The sequence below is a fragment of the Oncorhynchus masou genome, chromosome 11 (assembly GCF_036934945.1).
Source record: "Oncorhynchus masou masou isolate Uvic2021 chromosome 11, UVic_Omas_1.1, whole genome shotgun sequence".
In the NCBI taxonomy this organism is placed as follows: Eukaryota; Metazoa; Chordata; class Actinopteri; order Salmoniformes; family Salmonidae; genus Oncorhynchus; species Oncorhynchus masou.
The window spans coordinates 31,038,808-31,064,790 of NC_088222.1; the positions used below are offsets into that span (position 1 = coordinate 31,038,808).

A 25,983-nucleotide genomic window follows, 5' to 3' on the forward strand; every position below is an offset into this window, starting at 1 on the left:
GTGAGGTAGATATGAGTCTCCAGCTTCAGTGATTTTTGCAGTTCGTTCCAGTCATTGGCAGCAGAGAACTGGAAGGAAAGGCGGCCGAAGTAGGAATTGGCTTTGGGGGTGACCAGTGAAATATACCTGCTGGAGCGCGTGCTGCGAGTTGGTTGACTGAACTTCATGTCTTAAAGTAATGATGGACTGTCATTTCTCTTTGCTATTTGAGCTAGTTCTGGCAAAATATGAACTTAGTCTTTTACCAATTAGGGCTATCTTCTGTATACCAACCCTACCTTGTCACAACACAACTGATTAGCTCAAACGCATTAGGAAGTAAAGACATTCCACAAATTAACTTTTAACAAGGCACACCGGTTAATTGAAATGCAAACCCTGGAATTAGTTGGTATGTCTGAATTTCTGACTGGTATTGTATCACGATGGCCTGAGTTCTTTCACTGGGATAATCATGAAACTATGAACCCCGCGTCAGAGCTCAGGCAACAGTATCAAAAGCTTTTGACAGGTCCACAAACAAAGTAGCACATTTCATTTTAGTGTCGAAAGGATTGACAAGATCATTAACAACTAAAGCTGTTTCTTTAATAGTGCTGTGCCCAGGCTTAAACCCTGATTGGTTTACATTTAAAATACATTTTGCAGATAAAAAAAAAAAGATAAATTGCACATTTACCCAGGATTCAAGAATCTTAGCCAGACGCGGAGCCTTGAAATGGGTCGATAATGATTAAGATCACTACTATCCCTGCCCTGATGGAGAGCTGATTTCCATACTCATGGAATATTCCCTGAAAACAATGTTGAATTAAATGATGTATAACCCCCTCTCCTCTTCTACCACACTCCCTAACTCTATTGCTGTTCCTCAGTGAGCAGAAGAAGTACAGGGTGTTTGTGGTGGTGCCCCTGCTTCCTGGGTTTGAAGGAGACATCAGCGAGGGGGGTGGGAAAGCCATCCAGGCCATATTACACTTCACCTACAGGTCAGAACCCTTCCTTATGGGCCTACACACACACACACACACCCACACCCACACCCACTGTAAAAAGTAGCACACAATCACTTACAGTATCATACTGCATAATTTTAAGACATACATTTTGTGTAGTGATTTGTGTTTTAAGAAAACAACTTTAAAGATTGTTGTCGATTTGATGGTGTAAGTAATATGTATCTTTCACGACAGGACCATGTGCCGCGGAGAGTACTCCATACTGATGAGACTGAGAGAACGTGAGTTTTGTTTCCTTATTTCCAATTCAACCTAATATCTGGAATTACTGTCCGTCTCTCTGTCTCATCTCTGATAATATTTCTGCTTTTCTTTCTCTCCTGTGTATGGGCTTACCCTTCCACAAACTGAAGGCTCATACTAGGTATCTAACTTCACTATCTATATGATCTATAGTATAGTTCTCCATTCTCCCCATACTTAATCATTTCATCCTCTTTTCCTATAACGCCCATCTGTCTTCTCATGTTTAAATTGTGGTCCTGTTTCGTTAGCGTTCATTTATTTATTGGCTTCAGCTCTATGCCAATGTGTCAGCCAATCAGTGTCTCCCTACCCCCAGTTGAGGACCAGTGGAGCGAGTACATCACCCTGTGTGGCCTGCGCACACACTCCCAGCTCTCCCAGTCCCTGGTCACAGAGCTCATCTACGTACACAGCAAGACTCTCATAGCTGACGACCGCCGCTACATCATCGGTGAGTCACTGTCATCACAGCCACACTTACAGATGAGACGGGATGGGGCATCACTGTGGCTGTTTCCAAAATGGCCCCCTATTTCCCTATATACTGTAGTACATTACCTTTGCTCTCGCCAAAAGTAGTGTATTATATAGGCAATAGGGTTCCATTTCCGACACAGCTTGTGACTGTGACTCATCACTGGGATCAATCACAGGCTGCTAATTACTGTCTCTGCATAATAATCACAAGGTGAATGATATGCAGAGCTAATAAAATATTCAGCTATGAAAACATACTGGATTTTAGGGGAGGGAGGAAAGGGGAACTTAAACGGCACCTCCCTCATTGAAGATGAATGCATTCTTTCCCGAGGTAGATTGTATTGGAATCGTTATATAAAAACATGCTTCACACTGTGTAATGTAGGTACAACCTACTGAAACTCTTGAGCTTGCTTGGCTCCATGCTATGATATTATTATGATTACACTGGGACTGGGTAGGGTACATTATAATTGAGATGCTTCTGTCAGCTAGATAAGGATGAGTCCTTGAAACACAGGAAAGGTGTGTTATAAACAATGTTTTTTGTTAAACTTCTATCTTCCCTGTCTTGGAACGTTTGCTGCTACCAACTCATATACTTTGTTGTAAGCAAGTCGCTGCAGCATCTATGGCCATCGTCACTGATATTAGTGCCACAACACGCTCCTCTTTGCTCTCTCTTTCTGTCTCTCCTTTTTCTCTCCTCTCCGGTTTCTATTCCCTCCACTCTCTCTGTGCTCCCTCCATCCAGGCTCAGCTAACATCAATGACCGCAGTATGCTGGGGAGCCGGGACAGTGAGCTGGCTGTGCTGGTGGAGGATGAGGAGAGGATCCCCTCCATTATGGGGGGAGAGGAGTACCAGGCTGGACCCCTCACTCTGGCCCTGCGCAAAGAGTGTTTCAGGTTCGGACTCAGGAAAAGAGTCCATACACTTCTGCACTGTCTGTGATTTTAGATTAAATTAGTTTATTTTTAAAAATTATTTTGAAATGTCACCTTTATTTAACCAGGTGAGCTAGCTGCGACCTGGCCAAGATAAAGCATAGCAGTTTGACACATACAACAACACAGAGTTACACATGGAATGAACAAAACATACAGTCAATAATACAATAGAAAAACAAGTTTATATACAGTGAGTGCAAATAAGGGAGTTAAGGCAATAAATAGGCCACGGTGGCGAAGTAATTACAATATGGCAATTAAACACTGGAATGGTAGATGTGCAAAAGATGGATGTGCAAGTAGAGATACTGTGGTGCAAAATAAATAAATACAGTATGGGAATGAGGTCGATAGATGGGCTGTATACAGATGGGCTATGAACAGGTGCAGTGATCTGTGAGCTGCTCTGACAGCTGGTTCTTAAAGCTAGTGAGGGAGATGGGGAATCTCCAGCTTCAGTGATTTTTGCAGTTCGTTCCAGTCAGTGGCAGCAGAGAACTGGAAGGAATGGCGACCAAAGGAGGAATTGGCTTTGGGGGTGACCATTGAGATATACCTGCTGGAGCGTGTGCTACAAGTGGGTGCTGCTATGGTGACCAGCGAGCTGAGATAGGGCGGGGCTTTACCTAGCAGAGACTTGTAGATAACCTGTAGCCAGTGGGTTTGGCGACGAGTATGAAGCGAGGGCCAGCCAACGAGAGCGTACAGGTTGCAGTGGTGGGTAGTATATGGGGCTTTGGTGACAAAACGGATGGCACTGTGATAGACTACATCCAGTTTGCTGAGTAGAGTGTTGGAGGCTATTTTATAGATGACATCGCCGAAGTCAAGGATCGGTAGGATGGTGAGTTTTACGAGGGCATGTTTGGCAGCATGAGTGAAGGAAGCTTTGTTGCGAAATAGGAAGCCGATTCTAGATTGAATTTTTAATTGGAGATGCTTAATGTGAATCTGGAAGGAGTGTTTACAGTCTAACCAGACACCTAGGTATTTGTAGTTATCCACGTATTCTAAGTCAGAGCCGTCCAGAGTAGTGATGCTGGATGGGCGGGCAGTGATCGGTTGAATAGCATGCATTTAGTTTTATTTGCGTTTAAGAGCAGTTGGAGGCCACAGAAGGAGAGTTGTATGGCAGTTCACTGATAGAGGTTTACTGAGGTTGAGTGGTATGGGAATGATATACACTATATATGCAAAGGTATGTGGACACCCCTTCAAATTTGTGGATGTGTTTATTTCAGCCACACTCGTTGCTGACAGGTGTATAAAATCAAGCACACAGCCATGTGATCTCCATAGACAAACATTGGCAGTAGAATGGCCTTTGTCACATATACTCCCTCTGGGTCATCAGGCTGCTGATTATCTTGGACACCTGTCACCATCGTCTCGCTCACCTGCGCCTCATGACACTCAACTGGACTCCATCACCTCCTTGATTATCTTCCCTATATCTGTCACTCCCCTTGGTTCTTTCCTCAGGTGTTATTCACTCTGTTCTCATGTTGGTGTGTTGTTTGTGTTACGTGGTTCGTTTATTTATTAAAACACTCACTCCCTGAACTTGCTTCCCGACTCTCAGCGCACTCGTTATAGCCTTACTGAAGAGCTCAGTGACTTTCAACATGGCACCGTCATAGGGTACCACCTTTCCAACAAGTCAGTTCCTCCAATTTCTACCCTGCTTGAGCAGCCCCGGTCAACTGTAAGTGCTGTTATTGTGAAGTGGAAATGTCTAGGAGCAACAACTACTCGGACTCTGCAACAGTGGAAATGCTTTCTCTGGAGTGATGAAACACCCTTCACCATCTGGCAGACCGACAGACTAAGCTGGGTTTGGCGGATGCCAGGAGAACGCTACCTGCCCCAGTGCATAGTGCCAACTGTAACGTATGGTGGAGGAGGAATAATGCTCTGGGGCTGTTTTTCATGGTTTGGGCTAGGCCCCTTAGTTCCAGTGAAGGGAAATCTTAACACTACAGCGTACAATGACATTCTAGATTCTGTGCTTCCAATTTTGTGGCAACAGTTTGGAAGGCCCTTTCCTGTTTCATCATGACAATGTGCACAAAGTGAAGTCCATACAGAAATGGTTTGTCGAGATCGGTGTGGAAGAACTTGACTGGCCTGCATAGAACCCTGACATCAACCCCATCGGGATGTATTGGAATGCTGACTGCGAGCCAGGCCTAATTTCTCAACATCAGTGCCCGACTTCACTAATGCTCTCGTGGCTGAATGAAAGCAAGTCCCCACAGCAATGCTCCAACACCTAGTGGAAAGCCTTCCCAGAAGAGTGGAGGCTGTTATGGCAGCTAAGGGGGGACCAAATTAATTTTATTGGCCTTGATTTTGGAATGAGATGTTCAACAAACACGTGTCTGCATACTTTTGGTCATTTTCTTTTTTTAATTTTACCTTTATTTAACCAGGCAAGTCAGTTAAGAACACATTCTTATTTTCAATGACGGCCTGGGAACAGTGGGTTAACTGCCTGTTCAGGGGCAGAACGACAGATTTGTACCTTGTCAGCTTGGGGGTTTGAACTCACAACCTTCCGGTTACTAGTCCAACGCTCTAACCACTAGGCTACACTGCCGTCATGTAGTGTGTCTGTGTTGAATCTGGGGTGTTTGGACATGAAAGGTTTCTAACGAGATGAACCACTCTCACATAGCCGTCCTTATATTAGCGAGGGAGGTTGTAACCAAGGTCCCTGCACTGACATACTAATAACGCTGACTCCATTGCTAGTGGATGAATCTATTGATTAGCAATTGTTGGCATTTGTGATGCACTGACACTGTCCCTAAAGATCCTAGACAGAATATGCATACTTCTCACAGAGCTTGTCTGCAGCCTATTATGCCAGCAGAGCTATTCATTTCAAATCAGCAGCTACCAAGTATATCCTCTAGTTTCCAAGGGAACCATCTCAGACGACAATTTTGCGCAGGCGTGGTCATCATTCTCTGTATGAAGGAAATCTTTTTTATTTTTTTTAAATATGAATTTTTGCATCAACCTCTACTCAGATACTGTAATACGAACTGTCACTCTAGCAACAGTTTGAATGTGCAGTTAACATAGCTGCTTGGCAGTAACTGACTTACAACTCTATATGCATGTACTTCCCAGGGTGCTTTTAGGAGCCGATTCTGAACCCCAGATCGACATCGATGACCCGATCAGTGACCAGTTCTTCTTTGTGGGGTGGAACACGACGGCAAAACTGAATGCTAAGATTTATGACAAGGTATGAATAGAACTAAAAGCTATTTTTGTTCTCTTTTATGTGCATCCTCAATTACATCCACTCTCTCTTTCCCTTCTCCCTGTCCTCTCTGCTGCTCACCTTCCCTATGGACTGTTCCGTTCCTTTACCCGGAACAGGTCTTCCGCTGCCTCCCATGCAACTCTGTCCACAACATGAGGGAGCTGAAGGAGCATTCAGGCCTGGAACGCCTGTGTGACACACACCCCCAGCAGGCTAAAGAGGAGCTGGAGGCCGTCAGGGGGCTACTGGTCCACTTCCCCCTCAACTTCCTGTCTGAGGAGAATCTGCTCCCCCCACTGGGCAGCAAGGAGGGCATGGCTCCAACAGAACTCTGGACATAAGAGTACCAGGCTACCAGCCACAAGGACCAAGATGACACTGGAAAAGCCCAGTGCAGCAGGAGAGAGCTTTATAGATTTGTATCGCATTGACCAGATTCCACTCCATTGTAAATCAAAAGATTGTAACAAAATGTATACTCAACTCACCTAGCTAAAAACCACTAACTGATGTGTCTTTGAAGAATGCAAATAAATGCAAGGCATTTAGGATGTTTACATAGATGATACAGAGTGAATTTGAACTCTGTTAAAATGGAGGAAGAAAAAATTACACACTAGATGATAATCTATACTAATGCATTATGAGCCTTGTATGTGCTCCAAGTGACTTTGAGACACAGCTATTTGAAGGATTTCCACTCTTGTAATGTTAAAAGTAAATTTTTACGATGTTGGATCATTGCTGTACTCAACTGACCAAATGTGTTTGTTGATATAATACTGAACCTGAGTATTTCTTTTTTCAAAGGGCTTAGGTATGGGCCTGCCATTATAGAACACAACAGGAACAGGATGCCACTGTATGATAGGCAGGGGGAGGAATGGAGATCAGAAGTCAAGAGTCTCAGATGGTTGAAGAACATCGAGTACATGTGTTGTTGCAAGGTTGTGGGTGGATAGCTCTCCTCTCTCTCACTGCCTCTTTCTCTCTCTCTGCCTCTTTCTCTCTCTCTGCCTCTCTCTCTCTTACCCTCTCAATGCAGTACCAGCAAATCTGTCAGAACATTTGTGGTTGTTATGGTGATGGTTACAAAGAGCTGACTAGATTGTGGCCAAAGAGGAAAGGAGACCTAAACAGGGGCAGAGTACGATGAGCTATGGACTGAATCAAACAGGTTTCTGAAAAGATTGAAGGTGATATGGAAGACATGGATGTGAGAGAGAGCCCATGGCAAAAGAGGAAGGCAAGGGACCATAAGAGAGTCATGGAATGAATAGAGGGGAATGAGGAAAAAGATATTCAGGGGGTGCACCCGGCGTGCTTTAATTGTTGCGTGTTTTTGCTGTCACCATGGAAACCAAGTACATTATTGTTCCATTACTTACCCGGTTGTCTGTGGTCCAGAACATTCCACTTCATTTTGAGCTCGGGGAGCAAGGAAATAGTGTTTTTGTAAAGCACCGTTTCTAATCTGGGATGGGAGGAATCAAGTGACAGGTGAACAAGGAGCAGGGATGTTCTATTTTCTGCTATAGTCTTTATATGCATGTAACAGCTTTATGTTTCCATTGATATGTGCTGAAATCTAGCACGTTGTCCCTATCTCAGCATAATACAATTATTAGGCTTAACCAATTTATTTTACCAAGTTATTTAGACTAACTGAAATGGTCATGTTTATTTAGTGATACTACTTCTACCACTACTTAATCTATCACCACCACTACTACTTCTCCTCTTCCTCCTCCCCCTACTACTACTACTACTGCTACTGTTTCATCTGCTAAATATGTCTATGTGACCAATAACATTTGATTTCATTTGATGATACTATGCCTACTACAACTACTACTAATTTTGTTTTAGATTTTGGCATTGGTTTCATATTTTCATTTCACCAAATAAAATGTGTAATTTCTCAACTCTATCAATGGTTATTATATTCATGCATACTTTATGCTGAGTCTAAACCCCATTTATAGATGGTAATGTTAAAGATTTACTGTCTATTCACAAACCTGTCTGCCACCTTTTAAACAGTGTAGGCCTACCTTTCACTATGTTTTAAAACCGTTTAATGTGCATCAAATGTATGTATCACTTAATTATTATAATTACTAGGTTATAGCCTCTGCTTTATTTTTTTCAATGATCATGTGTGAGAATGTATCTTTGTAACATTTAATAAACATCCTAACATTTAAACATTTAAAGTTTTAGTATGAACAGTATTAGTTAACTTGCCCCTGGTTTTGACTTTGAAGTCTCGTGTCAATCTGATTTTCCTAGTCAGCTAGGTAAACAGTAGGCTAGCCGGGCCTACAGGAACAACGCACTAGTATGCATTACTGATCACCTCTCAGGTAATTTGTCCCTGATGGTGTACCATAGGACTCGTCAGTAGGCAGAGGGGAGTGGGAAGAGAGAACAAATAAGAGTGGAAAGGAAAGGGTGTTGTATGCACACTTGCTGGAAAGGGATGAAATAGCCGACAACACAGATGAAAAGGGCTGTACAACAGCGATAAAGGAATTTTAGTGCCCAAATGCATGCTTGAGCAGGGCAGCGCCATTGAGCACTTTCACCATTTTGAAATAGTCAACTGGGTGAGAACTGGCATTCTCTCAATCAGCTTCATGAGGTAGTCACCTGGAATGCATTTCAATTAACTGGTGTGCCTTGTTAAAAGTTAATTTGATACTACATCTACCATCAAGCACTATGATGAAACTGGCTCTCATGAGGACCACCACAGGAAAGGAAGATCCAGAGTTACCACTGCTGCAAAGGATGATTTCAGTTACCAGCCTCAGAATTTGCAGCCCAAATGCTTCACAGCTTCACGCTTCACAGAGTTCAAGTAGCAGACACATCTCAACATCAACTGTTCAGAGGAGACTGTGTGAATCAAATCTAATCAAATTGTATCTGTCACATGCGCTGAATATAACAGGCAGAGTTGCAAAGAAAAAGCCATATCTCAAACTGTCCAATAAAAAAGAAAAGATGAAGATGGGCAAATTAACACAGACACTAGACAGAGGAACTCTGCCTAGAAGGCCAGCATCCCGGAGTCGCCTCTTCACTGTTGACGTTGAGACTAGTGTTTTGCGAGTACTATTTAATGAAGCTGCCAGTTGAGGACTTGTGAGGCATCTGTTTCTCAAACTAGACACTCTAGTGTACTTGTCCTCTTGCTCAGTTGTGCACTGGGGACTCCAACTCTTATTTATATTCTGGTTAGAGCCAGTTTGCTCTATTCTGTGAAGGGAGTAGTACACCGTGTCTTCACAAGATCTTCAGTTTCTTGGCAATTTCTGAAATGGAATAGCCTTCATTTCTCAGAACAAGAATAGACTGACGAGTTTCAGAAGAAAGTTATTTGTTTCTGGCCATTTTGAGCCTGTAATCGAACAAATGTTGATGCTCCAGATACTCAACCAGTCTAAAGGCCAGTTTTTTGCTTCTTTAATCAGAACAACAGTTTTCAGCTGTGCTAACATAATTGCAAAAGGGTTTTCTAATGATCAATTAGCCTTTTAAAATTATAAACTTGGATTAGCTAACACAATGTGCCATTGGAACACAGGAGTGATGGTTGCTGATAATGGGCCTCTGTACGCCTATGTTGATATTGCATTAAAAACCAGCCATTTCCAGCTACAATAGTCATTTACAACATTAACAATGTCTACAATGTATTTCTGATCAATTTGATGTTAATTTAATGGACGAAAAATTTGCTTTTCTTTAAGACACAAGGACATTTCGAAGTGACCCCAAACTTTTGTACAATAGTGTGTATATATATATATATATATATATATATATATATATATATATATATATATATATATATATATATATATATATATATATATATATATATATAAATGGAAACTTCAAAATCAAAGTTCAAATAATTAAATCAAATAGCAAAATGATTTAAAACAATACCATATAGCTTAGTGGAAAATATGACAATATTTTACATCTGAAGAGCAGCTTGGAGTACTGTCTCGAGCAGTCCCACCCTCTCAGGCACTAGAGCCTGAGTAGGGAAGAATGAGTTATCTGAAGGAGTGGGAACATTTTTGTTAGTGATCATTGTTGGGTAGTTTTTTTTAGAGATCCATGGTTTTCCCCATTCCTGTCACGAATTTGCTTTTCTTTTGTGTATTTATTCACCTCCGTCCAGTTGGCGGCGGCATGCACCTCTAACATTTGTTTACGGATCCCCATAATACCATAGAAGAAGAATGCACTGCCCATGCGATCACAGACGCCATAGAACATATACAATGTTGAGTCTTCTGACTATCCATATGGGCCATACCAAAACATGGCGAGGAAATAAGTTTATGCACTATATTTGTCGGAAAATTAATTGCCTAATCATTGGTACCAACTATCCTTGCTAAAGTATCTATTGTAGAAGTACGAATCAGCTCCATGACGCTTATCGATCGAGGGTCAATTGGGACTGCTCAGAAACTGTTTGTTTTTTCACGGTCGGTACAGGCAGTGCAAGGCGCGATCGCTGTCAACGCGAAAGGAATGAAAGTTTGTGTACGGATATCGATCATTTGACGTGGCTAGCCGTACATTCCACATTGATCGTGCGGCTCGCCATTTGCTACTTCATTTGTGGAACATTTTAAGTATTTGTAGGATGGGAATTGCGAGTAGTTAAAATCCATGTTTAAGTACAATAAATCTTATTTTTGATTTGTGCGTGGGTAGCTAGCTAGCTAGCGAATAGCGTTCATGTTGTGGCAGACTGAAAAGTGACAGCTCTACTGCGGACCACCTTTGTATTACGCTGTTATTATCTAGCCTGTTAACTTGGCAAGCTATCTATCTACATGTTTAATCTCACAAACATTAACATTGTATTTGTAGTTAGAAGCATTCAAATGATCTGTCGACGACCTTCAAACAGCATATACGCAGTGACGTTATTGCCAGAATGAACGCAGTAAGAGAGTGCCGCACACGATTGGGTCTCTGTAACGCAATTGAACTTAGTATACTAGCTAGATAACTGCGTTTTACCTTGCCATTTTTGCAACCATTTGTTTATGTTGGCTCGTTAAGTTAGCAAGTCGAGTCTCATCAGGGATTGATGTTCTGAGCGGGACTTGACAGCTCAGGACACAGTTAAGTTAAACATTGGGCCACCTGGATTTTCTACTGGCTGCTGCTTTTATTTTGTAGCTAAATTATTAGCTAACTAACGTTAGCTACGACTTTTGCCAGCATGTCTGAAAACGCCACCACACGAAGCTTGGATGACATAGACCTCGCAGCTTTGAGGGTAAGTGGCTACTGTACATCTAGTTAGATAGGTTAGTTCAAAGCTGCAGCCAGTTGTCACAATGCGCGTGACAAAAGTTCACTGATAATTTTTTTATTTTTAAACTTGCAACAACTAGAGCTGTACGTTTTGAGGTGCTTGCTTGAGCTAACTAACGTTAACTACCTAATGTTATATTTAGGTAAATGGCTAGTTGTGGGTTACGCACAGAGAGGGTTGCGAGATTTGAGTCTATTGGGTGTCACTACTGACTCCACTATCTTGCTTTTTTCCATATCACCTTGGTCAATCTTGAGTCCATTTTTGTAAATGCTTGGGTGAGTAGGATAAAGGCCTGATTCGTTTGATCGATGGCTTTTAAAACAGGCCTGTATCTCAGTTGCATTTATTATTTTAAAACTAGCCCACATTGATCGATTTCTAGTCTATCTATCAAACGGTTGAACTGTATCTTGTGTACTTTTTTACCCGTATATTATCATACAACTTCACAGACCACAACACACAGGTGTTGACAAGCGTATTTACCACAGTGTGGTGTGCTACAAGACTTCCTCGTAGGCTTTTCTTTTTTGTATCATTAGAAGTAATACAAACGTAATCTCAAACATTTCTTCCAAGAGCTATCAAAGCATGATTTGAAATGGATTTGTGGGAATTCAAAACCTCACCGAGTTTTTGACTGCACTCTCTCTCTGATATGCACACAATGGTCCACAAGTGTATTGTGAAACTCCCATTTTGCATATTCCAAAACCATCAAAATTAGAAGTTGAACAAAAATAATTAATAAACCCAGACCTGGGAGCTCATTCTCCAGGACCATAGATATTCAAGTTATCTATTTGTAATGTGGACCGTCATGGAGGTTGACCGTTCTGATACCATGATCCAGTGTCAGTATATCATCAAAACAAAGACTAGTGGCATGTAACAACAGAGTAGAGGCACTTTAGTTTGAGAAAGGGAGATTTAATATCTACCGGTATATCTCACCTACACACTTTTGTGATTTCAGTACAGCGAGTTACAGGCCAGACCTCTCCAGGCAATGCTATTTAATTTTCCATTCTGAGAGAAGAGGGATGTGAGAGAGAGCTCTGAGAGGGATGATTCACTAGAGCTCATTGTTTGATGGCTGTCCTATATAACACCCACTCTCCCTGCTACACATAAACACACACATACACTCACATAGCCTACAAGTACAATCTAGGCTAGTACAAGTGCATGACTGTTTTCTGTGGGAGACTCAAACGTTAGCTAGTAGAACAGGCTTTGTGTGATGGATTTTTTGGGGGATCCCTTGGATTCTTTGAGTCCCCATATCAACAAATGTCAGGTGGTAGGACAAGTGTCAACACACATTGAATCAACGCTTACCTTCTAACTTCCAAATCTGTTCTAGGCTATTTCTTGAGCGACCGACCCCTTTGCAGACAGTTGTTTTTCTCGATTTGCTCCTCTTACACACAGCATAGATGCACTAATTGGACGATTTGTCATTCCCATTATGTTTATTTCATTTCTCTCTCAACCCCCTTAGCCCTAATGCTCACATCTATCTATGCCTCATTCTCTTGTACACCTCTCTCCTCTCCTTAAATGCGTTCTCTGTTAAAGACAAACACTTGAATAAGTCAGGAGACAGACCCATTATTGGAACCAGATGAAAGCAGGATGGTCACGCTGTATGCTTCCATCCCAAAGCAGCCCCAACGCCCACAGATCCAACACAGGCAATAATGAATCACACTGTGAAAGTGGAACTGGGTGTCTTTTTGCCCTATCCAGGGAAAAAAGCGTTGGATAATTTTAGCATTTAGCTAGAAGTAGCCATTATGAACATCACCTGTGGTTTTATCTTATGGTAGGGAAAAATATAAACATTCTTGCAAATTGTTCTATAACATAAGTGGTGGATGGATGTCTAGAGCTTCTATGTGTCTCAAAACATCTCAATAGCGCTCAGGCCTCCTTGCTTGTGTGGTCTAGGCCTATATATTTGTCAGTCTATTTAAATGTACCATGTCTGTCTCTGCATCTTGTCTCCCAGTGTGTCTGGCCTGGTGTTCTGGTCTCAGTCTGCCAGAGAGCAACCAATCTTAATGAATCTATCACTCTTTCTTCAAGGACCCAGCAGGGATCTTTGAGCTGGTGGAGGTGGTGGGAAATGGGACCTATGGACAGGTGTACAAGGTAAGATGAGTTTGGGCCAGCGACCCAGTTGAGACACTGAGGGGATGAGTCAGATGAACCACTGAGCTGGTTGAAACTCAGATTGAGGCTATCTGAGTTACTCTCCTGAGTGTCTCAAACTCCAGCTGTGGTAGTAAATCTGAGATTAGGCCAGATTAGTGCACCTGTGCTGGACCACACTAAGCCTGTCAGTTTGAGGAGCCCAGGAGACAGGTAGTGGTAATGAGATAATATGGAGAGAACTAAAAAGTAGAGGGGAGAGAAGAAGAGTAAATGATGTGGTGAAACACAGCATAATCACTCTCAAAACAGATTAAACCAGGGTAGGAGTTTGTTGAACTATTAGAGATTTTTGGCTCAAATGTAGGATATATATTTTTAGAGTAGACATCTGTTGTACTCACTTAATTTTCTCGTTTTCGATTGACCAGATAAGATGATCAAGTCTGCTCTGCCTTTAATCAGGGGCGTCACGTGAAGACAGGCCAGTTGGCTGCAATCAAGGTGATGGACGTGACTGAGGAGGAAGAGGAAGAGATCAAGGCTGAGATCAACATGCTGAAGAAGTACAGCCATCACCGTAATATTGCCACCTACTACGGAGCCTTCGTCAAGAAGAGCCCACCTGGACATGATGACCAGCTCTGGGTCAGTCTGATGGCTGTTGTCCCTGTCTGGTGGTATAATCTGAGAGAGAGCTTCATCATTTATAGGGCTCTCTCTGATATCCATGAACCCCATAATGCACAGAAACTAGATTAGGGTTATTGCATGCAGCATATATTATTTATTACAGACACACTGAACATTGTATTTATATGTGCTAAGTTCCTTCCTGTCTGTGTGTAGCTGGTGATGGAGTTCTGTGGGGCGGGCTCAGTGACAGACCTGGTAAAGAACACCAAGGGCAACTCTCTGAAGGAGGACTGGATCGCTTACATCTGCAGAGAGATCCTCAGGGTGAGGAACCACAGTGCACCCACTACAGAACCATTACAAAACAGTTTTTAGGCCAAGCACTAGTGTAAATCCCTGCATTGGAAAAGTGCCATGACAGACGCCCTCCAGAGGGCCTCAAACCCCTGACTGAACTCTGACCCCTCTCGAATACCCAGGGCCTCTCGCACCTCCACCAACACAAGGTCATCCACAGAGACATCAAGGGCCAGAACGTGCTGTTGACAGAGAACGCAGAGGTCAAACTCGGTGAGATGATTGATTCTAAACTGTTAATGTGTTTGCTCTGCCGCTGCTTGTTGTTTACATGTGTTTCTGTACTGTGTGTGGGCTTGTTGTAATCAAACATTTGTATGTTTTCCGTTCCAGTGTTTCCGGACAGAAAATACATTTATAAAATTGGTTCAAACCAAGAGAACGTGACTGTTCATAGTACATCTTCGTTCTTTTTTTGAACCTGTGAAATCAACATCGTTTTTACAAAATGGCTCATTAATTTACTCGACCCATTAGCACAGATAGAGAAGCTTTCTATGGAATGCGTAAGCTAGTTGTTTACACGTTTAATTGGTCAGAAAAGTGCAGACGCAAGATGCGATTGGAATTTCACTGGTGCGGAGAGCTCGAGAGGGAGTAGGGTGGACATGGAGGGGGCTTGGCTTGATGCGCTGAACATCATGACTTCATTTGAACTGGACTGTGTTTAAGCTATTACTAGTATTATAACTATACCAAATGACAATTATATACTAGACAGGAATATTTTTGTACCAAAAAAATAACATTATTAATCGGTTCTCAAGATTTTAAAATAACGGTTCTGTTCCAGAACACTAGAGATCACTTTCGTTCCCAGTTCTGTTACCGTTCCTCAAACATTTTAGTTATATTTTGGTTCTGTTCCCTGAACCGGGTCCAACCCCTGGTTGTGATGAATATGTATTCCTGCTCTTTGTTTCCATAGGTAATCTTCCAGTCTGTGTTTTATAGCAGCTTCCCTAAGTCTGAATAAAGTGCTCAATTGTCTCACCATCAAGCACACTACATATTTGTATTATGGTTTTATCTACAACTTAACTTAATCAAGACTTGAAAAATGTAAATGTAGCCAGTAATACTGAGTCCCTGTCCTCCACTGTGTGCAGTGGACTTTGGGGTGAGTGCTCAACTGGACAGGACCGTGGGGCGCAGGAACACCTTCATTGGCACACCATATTGGATGGCCCCTGAGGTCATCGCCTGTGACGAGAACCCCGACTCTACCTATGACTACAGGGTAATGACCCCTTTCCATCCTAACGTGTCTGTCTGTGTGTGAGAGTGGGTAGTAAATCTCACATGTCTCCACAGAGCGATATCTGGTCCCTGGGGATCACAGCCATAGAGACAGCAGAGGGAGCTCCTCGTAAGTACAGCTCAGTGCACCCACCCACCCACACACATCTATCTCCACTTTATTACCCTTTTCATCCACACCCACCCACACACATCTATCTCCACTTTATCACCCTTTTCATCCACACCCACCCACACACATCTATACCCTTTTCATCCACACCCACCCACACACATCTATCTCCTCTTTATTACCCTTTTCCTCCACACTCACCCACACACTCAAACAGCTGATATTTATCTTCTAAACTCTCAAAAGCACATTCTGCATAACATAAGCCTGCAGTGGAGAGATTTAATCATCTCCCACATTATGAAACTCCTGTCTCGTCACTGGCTCATAAATCAAGCCATGTGTTTGAGATGGCTCATTCACCACTGTGCTGCTCATGTAAGATACGAGGTGAGGGGGCTATTGATCTGTGGTGTTAGAGAGCCTTCTCTATATCAAACCGCATAACACAAGCACATATCACTGCACACTGCTCCCACCGTAGGCAGCTTTGAAGTGGGATGCCTGCCTGGAGAAGGGATTCTCTCCTTGGAGCTCCTGCTGTTGCTGTACCCACCCAGTATGCGTGACACAGCCCAGACAGGCAGACTGTCGAGGGCTGTTGTCGTCAGATGCCTGTTGTCGTCAGATGCCTGTTGTCGTCAGATGCCTGTTGTCGTCAGATGCCTGTTGTCGTCAGATGCCTGTTGTCGTCAGATGCCTGTTGTCGTCAGATGCCTGTTGTCGTCAGATGCCTGTTGTCGTCAGATGCCTGTTGTCGTCAGATGCCTGTTGTCGTCAGATGCCTGTTGTCGTCAGATGCCTGTTGTCAATGAATTATGCAATACGGACTTTCTCACATTCTCACCAACACTGAGTTTCTACTAGTGACTGGGAGACTACTGGTTAATTGTTAGCTAGCATTGCTGTTGTTTTTCAAAACCTGATAAAACCACCCTCTGGTCTGACATGAGCAGACTGATTTAACTCATGTGACTAAATGTGCCAAACGGTGAAGTGTGCACGTTGGTACATGTATCCCCATAAAAAGTTCCCACAGATGTACATAAACTGTTTTTATACTTCACAAACATTGTCAAGAATGACATACCTAAACTGGTCGTGTAATCACCATGTATCAAATTTTATTGGTCACACACACATGGTTGGCAGATGTTAATGCGAGTGTAGCAAAATGCTTGTGCTTCTAGTTCCGACCATGCAGTAATGTCTAACAATTTCACAACAACTACCTTATACACACACAAGTGTAAAGGAATGAATTAGAATATGTACATATAAATATATGTATGAGGGATGGCCGAACGGCATAGGCAAGATGCAGTAGATGGTATAGCATACAGTATATACATATGACATGAGTAATGTAGGGTATGTAAACATTCTATAAAGTGGCATTGTTTAAAGTGACTGGTGATACATTTATTACATCCAATTTTTAATTATTAAGTGGCTATAGATTTGAGTCAGTATGTTGGCAGCAGCCACTCAATGTTAGTGATGGCTGTTTAACAGTCTGATGGCCTTGAGATAGAAGCTGTTTTTCAGTCTCTCGGTCCCAGCTTTGATGCACCTGTACTGATCTCGCCTTCTGGATGATAGTGGGGTGAACAGGCAGTGGCTCGGGTGGTTGTTGTCCTTGATGATCTTTTTGTCCTTCTTGTGACATCAGGTGGTGTAGGTGTCCTGGAGGGCAGGTAGTTTGCCCCCGGTGATGCATTGTGCAGACCTCAGTACCCTCTGGAGAGCCTTGCGGTTGTGGGCGGAGCAGTTGCCGTACCAGGCGGTGATGCAGCCTGGATCCAATCGAGAGGACAGGATCCTCTCGATTGTGCATCTGTAAAAGTTTGTGAGTGTTTTTGGTGACAAACCAAATTTCTTCAGCCTCCTGAGGTTGAAGAGGCGCTGTTGCACCTTCTTCACCACGCTGTCTGTGTGGGTGGACCATTTCAGTTTGTCCATGGTGTGTACGCCGAGGAACTTAACTTTCCTCCTTCTCCACTACTGTCCCGTCGATGTGGATAGGGGGGGTGCTCCCTTTGCTGTTTCCTGAAGTCCACGTGTAGTCACTGAAAGTACTGAATGCCTTGGGCAGTATCAGAACTAACGTCAATGTATTCATCCTAACAAAGGGCATTTTATTGTTGTGCTGATAACCTAACCAGACAGGTTAAGCTAGCTATGCTTGGAAGACAATACGTACGTGTTGCTCAAACAAGACAATGGAGCAATAGGTGTGAGGCAACAAAGAAAGGATAAGGATCGGGTTTATCAAGAGCACATTATATTGATTGGGACTACAGTTGTATGCATAAGGATTATGTGATCATTACATGTTTATACTAGTAGTGTACAAGCAATATTTTAATGCTCTTTTGATTCAAAAGCTTTGTACCAATCCATCATTGTCTCCCTTTCTCTCTCTCTCCCCCCAGCTCTGTGTGACATGCACCCTATGAGAGCTCTATTCCTCATCCCGAGGAACCCCCCTCCCAAACTTAAGTCCAAGAAGTGGTGAGTGTGCGGTTTGGTTTCTGCTGTTGTTTTTCCTAAAACTTCAGTTTTATTTTAGAACATAGCTATTTTCTCTTGGCTCCCCACCCTCTATTGCCCTGCCTTTTGTAGTGCTAAGATTCCTTCCTTACCATAGCCCTGCTGTGCTTTACTGAGCTATTTACGTCCAACACCAGCTGGCCATGGTACAGTGGCATGACAGAAATGTTATCACTAGGGCTGTGGTGGTCACGAACTTTCATCAGCTGGTGATTGTCAAGCAAGTAACTGTCGATCTTAAGGTAGTTGACAGTTAATTAACATAAACACATTTAGCATCTCCTAGTTTCCACACATAATAAATCCATGTGATATAGCATACACCTTCACAATAAATCCATTATTTATTTTAGACAGTTCTAAAGAAGTATGATATGAAGAAAACAACATAGTTTATTTCAGAAGAGCAGAATAGCATACTCTGAGTTATCCATGTTAGGTCCTGATGTGGCTATGACAAATAGCTGTGGGCTACACTAGTTCATTTAGCAGACAATATTTGCTATAATTCTGTGGCATTATTTTATAGTATGACGATTACAACTGAACAAAGTTGAATAAAATATAAATATTTTCTCAATGATTTGAGGGCGTGCTCACATGCAACTATTCTGTGTTGAGCAGTTATCAAAGAAGTAAACTCAGCAAAAAAAGGAATGCTTGTTCAATGAACCATATTCAATTAATGAACATGCACCTGTGGAACGGTTGTTAAGACACTAACAGCTTACAGACGGTAGGCAATTACGATCAGTTATGAAAACTTAGGACACTAAAGAGGCATGACTCTGGAAAAACACCAAAAGAAAGATGCTCAGGATCCCTGCTCATCTGCGTGAACGTGCCTTAGGCATGCTGCAAAGAGGCATGAGGACTGCAGATGTGGCCAGGGCAATAAATTGCAATGTCCATACTGTGCGACGCTTAAGACAGCGCTACAGGGAGACAGGACGGACAGCTCATCGTCCTCGCAGTGGCAGACCACATGTAACAACACCTGCACAGGATCGGTACATCCGAACATCACACCTGCGGGACAGGTACAGGATGGCAACAACAACTGCCCGAGTTACACCAGGAACGCACAATCCCTCCATCAGGGCTCAGACTGTCCGCTATAGGCTAAGAGAGGCTGGACTGAGGGCTTGTAGACCTGTTGTAAGGCAGGTCCTCACCAGACATCACCGGCAACAACGTCGCCTATGGGCACAAAACCACCGTTGCTGGACCAGACAGTACTGGCAAAAAGTGCTCTTCACTGACTAGTCGCAGTTTTGACTCACCAGGGGTGATGGTCGGATTCGCGTTTATCGTCGAAGGAATGAGCTTTACACCGAGGCCTGTACTCTGGAGCGTGATCGATTTGGAGATGGAGGTTCCGTCATGGTCTGGGGCGGTGTGTCACAGCGTCTGCAATGACAAGCGCAGTCCAATCTCAACGCTGTGAAGACATCCTCCTCCCTCATGTGGTACCCTTCCTGCAGGCTCATCCTGACATGACCCTCCAGCATGACAATGTCACCAGCCATACTGCTCGTTCTGTGCGTGATTTCCTGCAAGACAGGAATGTCAGTGTTCTGCCATGGCCAGCGAAGAGCCCGGATCTCAATCCCATTGAGCACGTCTGGGACCTGTTGGATCGGAGGGTGAGGGCTAGGGCCATTCCCCCCCCAGAAATGTCCGGGAACTTGCAGGTGCCTTGGTGGAAGAGTGGGGTAACATCTCACAGCAAGAACTGGCAAATCTGGAGAAGTCTATGAGGAGGAGATGCACTGCAGTATTTATTGCAGCTGGTGGCCACACCAGATACTGACTGTTACTTTTGATTTTGACCCCCCCCCCCCCCTTGTCTGTGAAACTGGTTCAGTTTATGTCTCAGTTAAGTTTGCTGAAAATAAACACTGTTGACAGTGAGAGGACGTTTCTTTTTTGTTGTTGCTGAGTTTAGGTACTCCTATGTGCTTAATTTAGTTATTATTGTAACTTTAGTTGTTCTACGAACTTTGGGCTACTATATGTTTTGATTTTTAATACATTGTAAGGCTGCATAATGCGACTCTAATGATGATTTGAAAAAAGTTGTTTGAAAGGCAAGCGCAGGCTGTACACACTCCAATAGTCTTCCGTTCACAATATGACAAGCACTTGATATTGCCTCGAATTTCACGGTGGCATCCCCTTTGTGGCTGTAATGCAGCCTAAACAAATCCATTCCTTTTGCGGCCCGGAGTGCTGCGTTGTGCCCTTCTCCCTGAGTGTGCTGCCCAATCCGAAGCATTTCTCACTCGCACGGTTCTCCATCACCTGATCGGTTCTTTCTCATAGGCTATAAATTAAGACAGGCACAACTGCCCGCGTCCTCCTCCAATTCCGAAGTGCATATTGAAGATATTGGAAGAACTGTCCAAAATGTACTTTTCATCAGCCAACAAGATGAGTAGGCCTAACGAACAGCAAAAGCACTAGCCTATGTCAATCCACTGTCCCCCATAGTACAAAAGTCAGCCTATTCTGTGCAAGATATAATTATTTTTTGTATATGCCAGTTAGGCTCTACAACCCTTGTAAAGCGGCTTAATCTGCTTAATTCTAAGAAGTTATTTGACCACCTTAGTTGTGCTACAAACCTTGTTAGAACATTCTGGCCTATGGGCTATGATTCAAACAAGTGGCAAAGAAAAAGGCATTGTTTCTTATGCTGGGCATCATTCTCAAGTGATAATATATCATTCATAAGTGATAGGCTAATATTATCACCCATCAGACTACACTTGTTTAATCTTGTCTTCACATATACTAAATAATGTCACTTTTGTTTTATAATGGACCATTATCAAGCACCTGTATCGAAACGGTCAGCGGGAAAAATACATGTCATCTATGTACTTAAATAGCGAATGGAGGATGCTTTTCCCTGTTTCTTTTTTCTTCAGGCCAGCCAGGGAGGCTGTAATCCTGTTGTAAATATAAGTAATGTGTTTAATATTAGGAAAGCTGAGGAATAAATATTGCCTAGTCTATAGAAAGCTAATGGGATAGAAATGTTCTGCAACATGAGCTCATGGGCTCTCATTAATTGTTTGATTTATATTTTCAAATACATTTGCATTGATCGTGGACTATAGGTCTCATGGTCCGAATACACTAAGACCGTTGTGAAGTGTAATGTGTATTGGTGCCGGAGGGGAAGGCTGCCGTTTTATGGGCTCTTAACCAACCGTGTAAAAAAAAAAAATATATATATATATATATATATATTGCATTGTTTAACTTATTTTGTATATAATGTTGCTGCTACCGTCTCGTATGAATGAAAATTGCTCACAGGGTTCATTGTGAGGATCCGGTGACGAGTGTCTAATCTGCCTTTGCCATTGATACTATTGGCCAACGTACAATCGCTGGATAATAAAGTGGACAAACTAAAAGCACCTATATCCTACCAACTGGACATTAAAAGCTGTAATCTTATGTTTCACTGAGTCGTGGCTGAACGACGACATGAAAAACATAGGTCTGGCGGGTTTTACACTGTACCGGCGGGATAGAACATCAGCCTCTGGTAATACAAGGGGTGGCGGTCTATGTATATTTGTAAACAACAGCTGGTGCACGATATCTAAGGAAGACTCAAGGTTTTACTCTACCTCAGGCGTACATGATAAGCTGTAGATGATAAGCTGTAGACCACACTATCGACCTAGAGGGTTTATCATATTCTTCGTAGCTGTCTGTTTACCACCACAGACTGATGCTGGAACTAATACCGCGCTCAACAAGCTGTATACGGCCACAAGCAAACAGGAAAACGCTCTTCCAGAGGCAGCGCTCCTAGTGGCCTTTAATGCAGGGAAACTTAAATTTGTTTTAACTAATTTCGACCAGCATGTTAAATGTACAACCAGACGGAAAAAACTCTGGACCACCTTAACTCCACACACAGACACACATGCAAATCTCTCCCTCACCCTCCATTTGGCCAATCTGACCATATTTATATCCTCCTGATTCCTGCTTACAAGCAAAAATTAAGCAGGAAGCACCAGGTCTATAAAAAAGTGGTCAGATGACGCAGATGCTAAGCTACAGGGCTGTTTTGCTAGCACAGACTGGAATATGTTACGGATTTCTTCCCATGGCATTGAGGAGTACACCACATCAGTCACTGGCTTCATCAATAAGTGCTTTGAAAGGCTGGTCATGGCTCACAACACCATTATCCCAGAAATCCTAGACCCATCTCCAATTTGCATACACCGCCTCGTGAAGAGGGCTCGACAACACCTTTTCCCCCTCAGGAGATTTGGCATGGATCACCAGATCCTCAAGACGTTCTACAGCTGCACCATCGAGAGCATCCTGACTGTTTGCATCACTGTCTGTTATGGCAACTGTTTTGCATCTGTCCGTAAGGTATGCGTACGGCCCAGTACATCACTGGGGCCAAGCCTCCTGACATCCAAGACCTCTATACAAGGCGGTGTCAGAGGAGGTCACAAAAAATCAAAGACATAAGTCACCTAAGTCATAGAGTGTTCTCTCTGCTACCGCATTACAACCGGTACCGGAGAGTCAAGTTTGGGACCTTAACAGCTTCTACGCCCAAGCCATAATACTGCTGAACGATTAATGAAATTAACACTTGGACTATTTACATTGACCCCCCCCTGTTTTTACACTGCTGATACCCGCTGTTTATCTATGCATAGTCACTTTATAAATTACCTCTACTAACCCCCCGCACATTGGCTCGATACCGCCTGTAAATAGCCTCGTTATGTAATTTTCTTGTTACTTTTTGAATTTAAATGTACATTATTTAGTAAATATTTTCTTAATCAAAAATGCAGTTCAATAAATGGAGTTAAGGGCCTTGTAAGTCAGCATTTCACGGTAAGGTCGACACCTTTTTTGTATTCGCATGTGACAAATAAAATTTGAATTGATTTTAGAGTTACAATAGTGCTGAGTCCCAGGCAGTTAGTAAGTTTGGTAGGCTACTAATGACCAGCAGCAGTTCTTGGAGAAGCCTAATTACCGCGACTGAACGGTCATGTAGAATTTGACTGCCTTCCTGACTTGTGGCCGCCGGTGTGGCCGTAATACGGTCACCACAACAGACCTAACTTAAACTAACGTAGCCTGTTTTGTACTTGCATTATTCTTTCCCTGACAAACCAGGCATGTAGGAAGACATTCTTAGACCTCAAACAAGCGAGTCATCTGCAAATCACATATTTAAACTACTCATACATTCTTGTCTTAGCCATTGAATAATTTGTATTGAATGAAGTTGTTGCTCAATGCACATGTTTCATTTGGTTGACCTACAGTACATACCTTAGTGATAGCTATTGGCCTCCAGACAAGTCATGTGGACAACTTTACTGCAATTGATACACCCAAGTACATCCTAATGAAAATAGCAGTGAAAAATCTACCGATAAAGGCACTGTTGTACATTTAATGTATGGATACTCGGACTGTCTTTTTGTCTCTCTTTCACTCCCACGCACACAGACCTTCCCTGTTCTTCTCCTTTCTTTCTGAACACTCATCTTGGAATAGTTTTCATTCCCAAATACATGCGACCTACAGGAGATACCAGGCCTCCTAAAATTCCCACTCACACCAGCTCTCCCATCTCTCTCCACCAAACACCTGTTACTCAACACTCCCCTCTTCCTCACCTGACCCACCCACCCCACCTCCAGGTCTAAGAAGTTTATAGACTTTATAGAGGGCTGCCTGGTGAAGACGTACACCAGCCGGCCAACCACAGAGCAGCTCCTGAAGCACTCGTTCATCCGTGACCAGCCCACGGAGCGCCAGGTCCGCATCCAGCTCAAAGATCACATCGACCGCACACGCAAGAAGAGGGGCGAGAAGGGTGAGCGAGGGAAGGGCCGGCCTGGGCCCGACTGAGGCCTGTTTGGGTTGGGCATGAGATATTGTGTTTTGCACATGTCTGTGTGCATAATGGTTGGAGGGTTGAGGTTGACTGAGAAGATTGGGTGGATTATTGTCATTATATGTACATAGAGATAACGGCCAAAATAGTGTCTTTAATAGGTCATTGGGCCACAACAGCTTCAATGCGCCTTGGCATAGATTCTACAAGTGTCTGCAATTCTATTGGAGGGATGTGATGTCATTCTTCCACAAGAAATTCCATAATTTGGTGTTTTGTTGAGGGTGGTGGAAAATGCTGTCTCAGGCACCGCTCCAAAGTGTTCATTTGGGTTGAGATCTGGTGACTGAGACACAACCACACACCCTTTAAACCCCCTGCGGTCCTTTAAGGCTCTTCTTTCAACGTCACTGACATCTCGTCCAGCCATAGTAGCCAAAATAATGGGCAACTGGGCATTTTTATACATGACTAATCATGATGGGATTTTAATTGCTTAATTAACTCAGGAACCACACCTGTGTTGATGCACCTGCTTTCAATATACTTTGTATCCCTCATTTACTCATGTGTTTCCTTTTTGGCAGTTACCTAGTATGTTTTCACTACTATATGATATACTTTCTCATTTCTGTTAATTCTTTCTCTCACTCCCTTTGTCTCAGAGGAGACAGAGTATGAATACAGTGGCAGTGATGAGGAGGATGAGAACCGTGGGGAAGACAGGGAGTCCAGGTAACACAACACTACCCATATAACATTACTACCCCCGTAATATAATAATATAGTGTCCTGAGATTAATGACACAATCTCCTGATTCTCTACTATGATCTCTCATCACCTCATCCTGCTATATTCCTCCATATCTAAATCCTCCTTTCTAACCCTTCCACCTCTCTCTCCTCCAGTACCTCCATCCTGAATGTGCCGGGTGAGTCGACGTTGAGGCGGGACTTCTTGCGTCTTCAGCAAGAGAACAAGGAGCGCTCGGAGGCTCTGAAGAGACAGCAGGCCCAGCTGGCTGCCCAGCGTAGAGACCCAGAGGAACACAAGAGACAGCTGCTGCACGACCGACAGAAACGCATCGAAGAGCAGAAAGAACAGCGCCGCCGCCTGGAAGAGGTAATACACACATATTCACACACACATATACACATACTCACTCACACACACACACACACACACATACAGTGGGGCAAAAAAGTATTTAGTCAGCCACCAATTGTGCATGTTCTCCCACTTAAAAAGATGAGAGGCCTGTAATTTTCATCATAGGTACACTTCAACTATGACAGACAAAATGAGAGAGAAAAAATCCAGAAAATCACATTGTAGGATTTTTAATGAATTTATTTGCAAATTATGGTGGAAAATAAGTATTTGGTCACCTATAAACAAGCAAGATTTCTGGCTCACAGACCTGTAACTTCTTCTTTAAGAGGCTCCTCTGTCCTCCACTCGTTACCTGTATTAATGGAACCTGTTTGAACTTGTTATCAGTATAAAAGACACCTGTCCACAACCTCAAACAGTCACACTCCAAACTCCACCTATGGCCAAGATCAAACTGTAGACCTGCACCAGGTTGGGAAGACTGAATCTGCAATAGGTAAGATACCGATTATTGGAGGACCAAAAAAAAGCCGATACCGATTAATCGGC

At 43.0% G+C, this 25,983-nt stretch overlaps 2 protein-coding genes across 6 annotated transcripts in view; both read left to right on the top strand.

Annotated features, from left to right (window-relative positions):
- The window catches only part of LOC135548512 (phospholipase D2-like), a 31,948-nt gene extending 23,766 nt beyond the window's left edge, over positions 1 to 8,182 (top strand). The window contains exons 19-24 of the mRNA XM_064978199.1: positions 876 to 989; positions 1,194 to 1,240; positions 1,582 to 1,716; positions 2,500 to 2,653; positions 5,834 to 5,951; positions 6,089 to 8,182. Of these exons, the coding sequence (XP_064834271.1) occupies positions 876 to 989; positions 1,194 to 1,240; positions 1,582 to 1,716; positions 2,500 to 2,653; positions 5,834 to 5,951; positions 6,089 to 6,313 (793 nt within the window). The 3' untranslated portion in view covers positions 6,314 to 8,182. The remainder of the gene's footprint in view (positions 1 to 875; positions 990 to 1,193; positions 1,241 to 1,581; positions 1,717 to 2,499; positions 2,654 to 5,833; positions 5,952 to 6,088) is intronic.
- A 2,050-nt stretch (positions 8,183 to 10,232) lies between these two features.
- Positions 10,233 to 25,983, top strand: part of LOC135548513 (misshapen-like kinase 1) — a 34,342-nt gene continuing 18,591 nt past the window's right edge. For 3 of the 5 annotated variants that reach the window (XM_064978200.1, XM_064978202.1, XM_064978201.1), the window contains exons 1-11: positions 10,235 to 11,292; positions 13,426 to 13,491; positions 13,957 to 14,139; positions 14,341 to 14,451; positions 14,607 to 14,697; positions 15,594 to 15,724; positions 15,799 to 15,853; positions 18,292 to 18,370; positions 24,124 to 24,299; positions 24,986 to 25,055; positions 25,230 to 25,443. In XM_064978200.1, the coding sequence (XP_064834272.1) occupies positions 11,236 to 11,292; positions 13,426 to 13,491; positions 13,957 to 14,139; positions 14,341 to 14,451; positions 14,607 to 14,697; positions 15,594 to 15,724; positions 15,799 to 15,853; positions 18,292 to 18,370; positions 24,124 to 24,299; positions 24,986 to 25,055; positions 25,230 to 25,443 (1,233 nt within the window). In that variant the 5' untranslated portion in view covers positions 10,235 to 11,235. Of the gene's footprint in view, positions 11,293 to 13,425; positions 13,492 to 13,956; positions 14,140 to 14,340; positions 14,452 to 14,606; positions 14,698 to 15,593; positions 15,725 to 15,798; positions 15,854 to 18,291; positions 18,371 to 23,929; positions 24,300 to 24,985; positions 25,056 to 25,229; positions 25,444 to 25,983 lie in introns of those variants that run through there. The other 2 variants (XM_064978203.1, XM_064978204.1) reach the window with 2 other exon arrangements.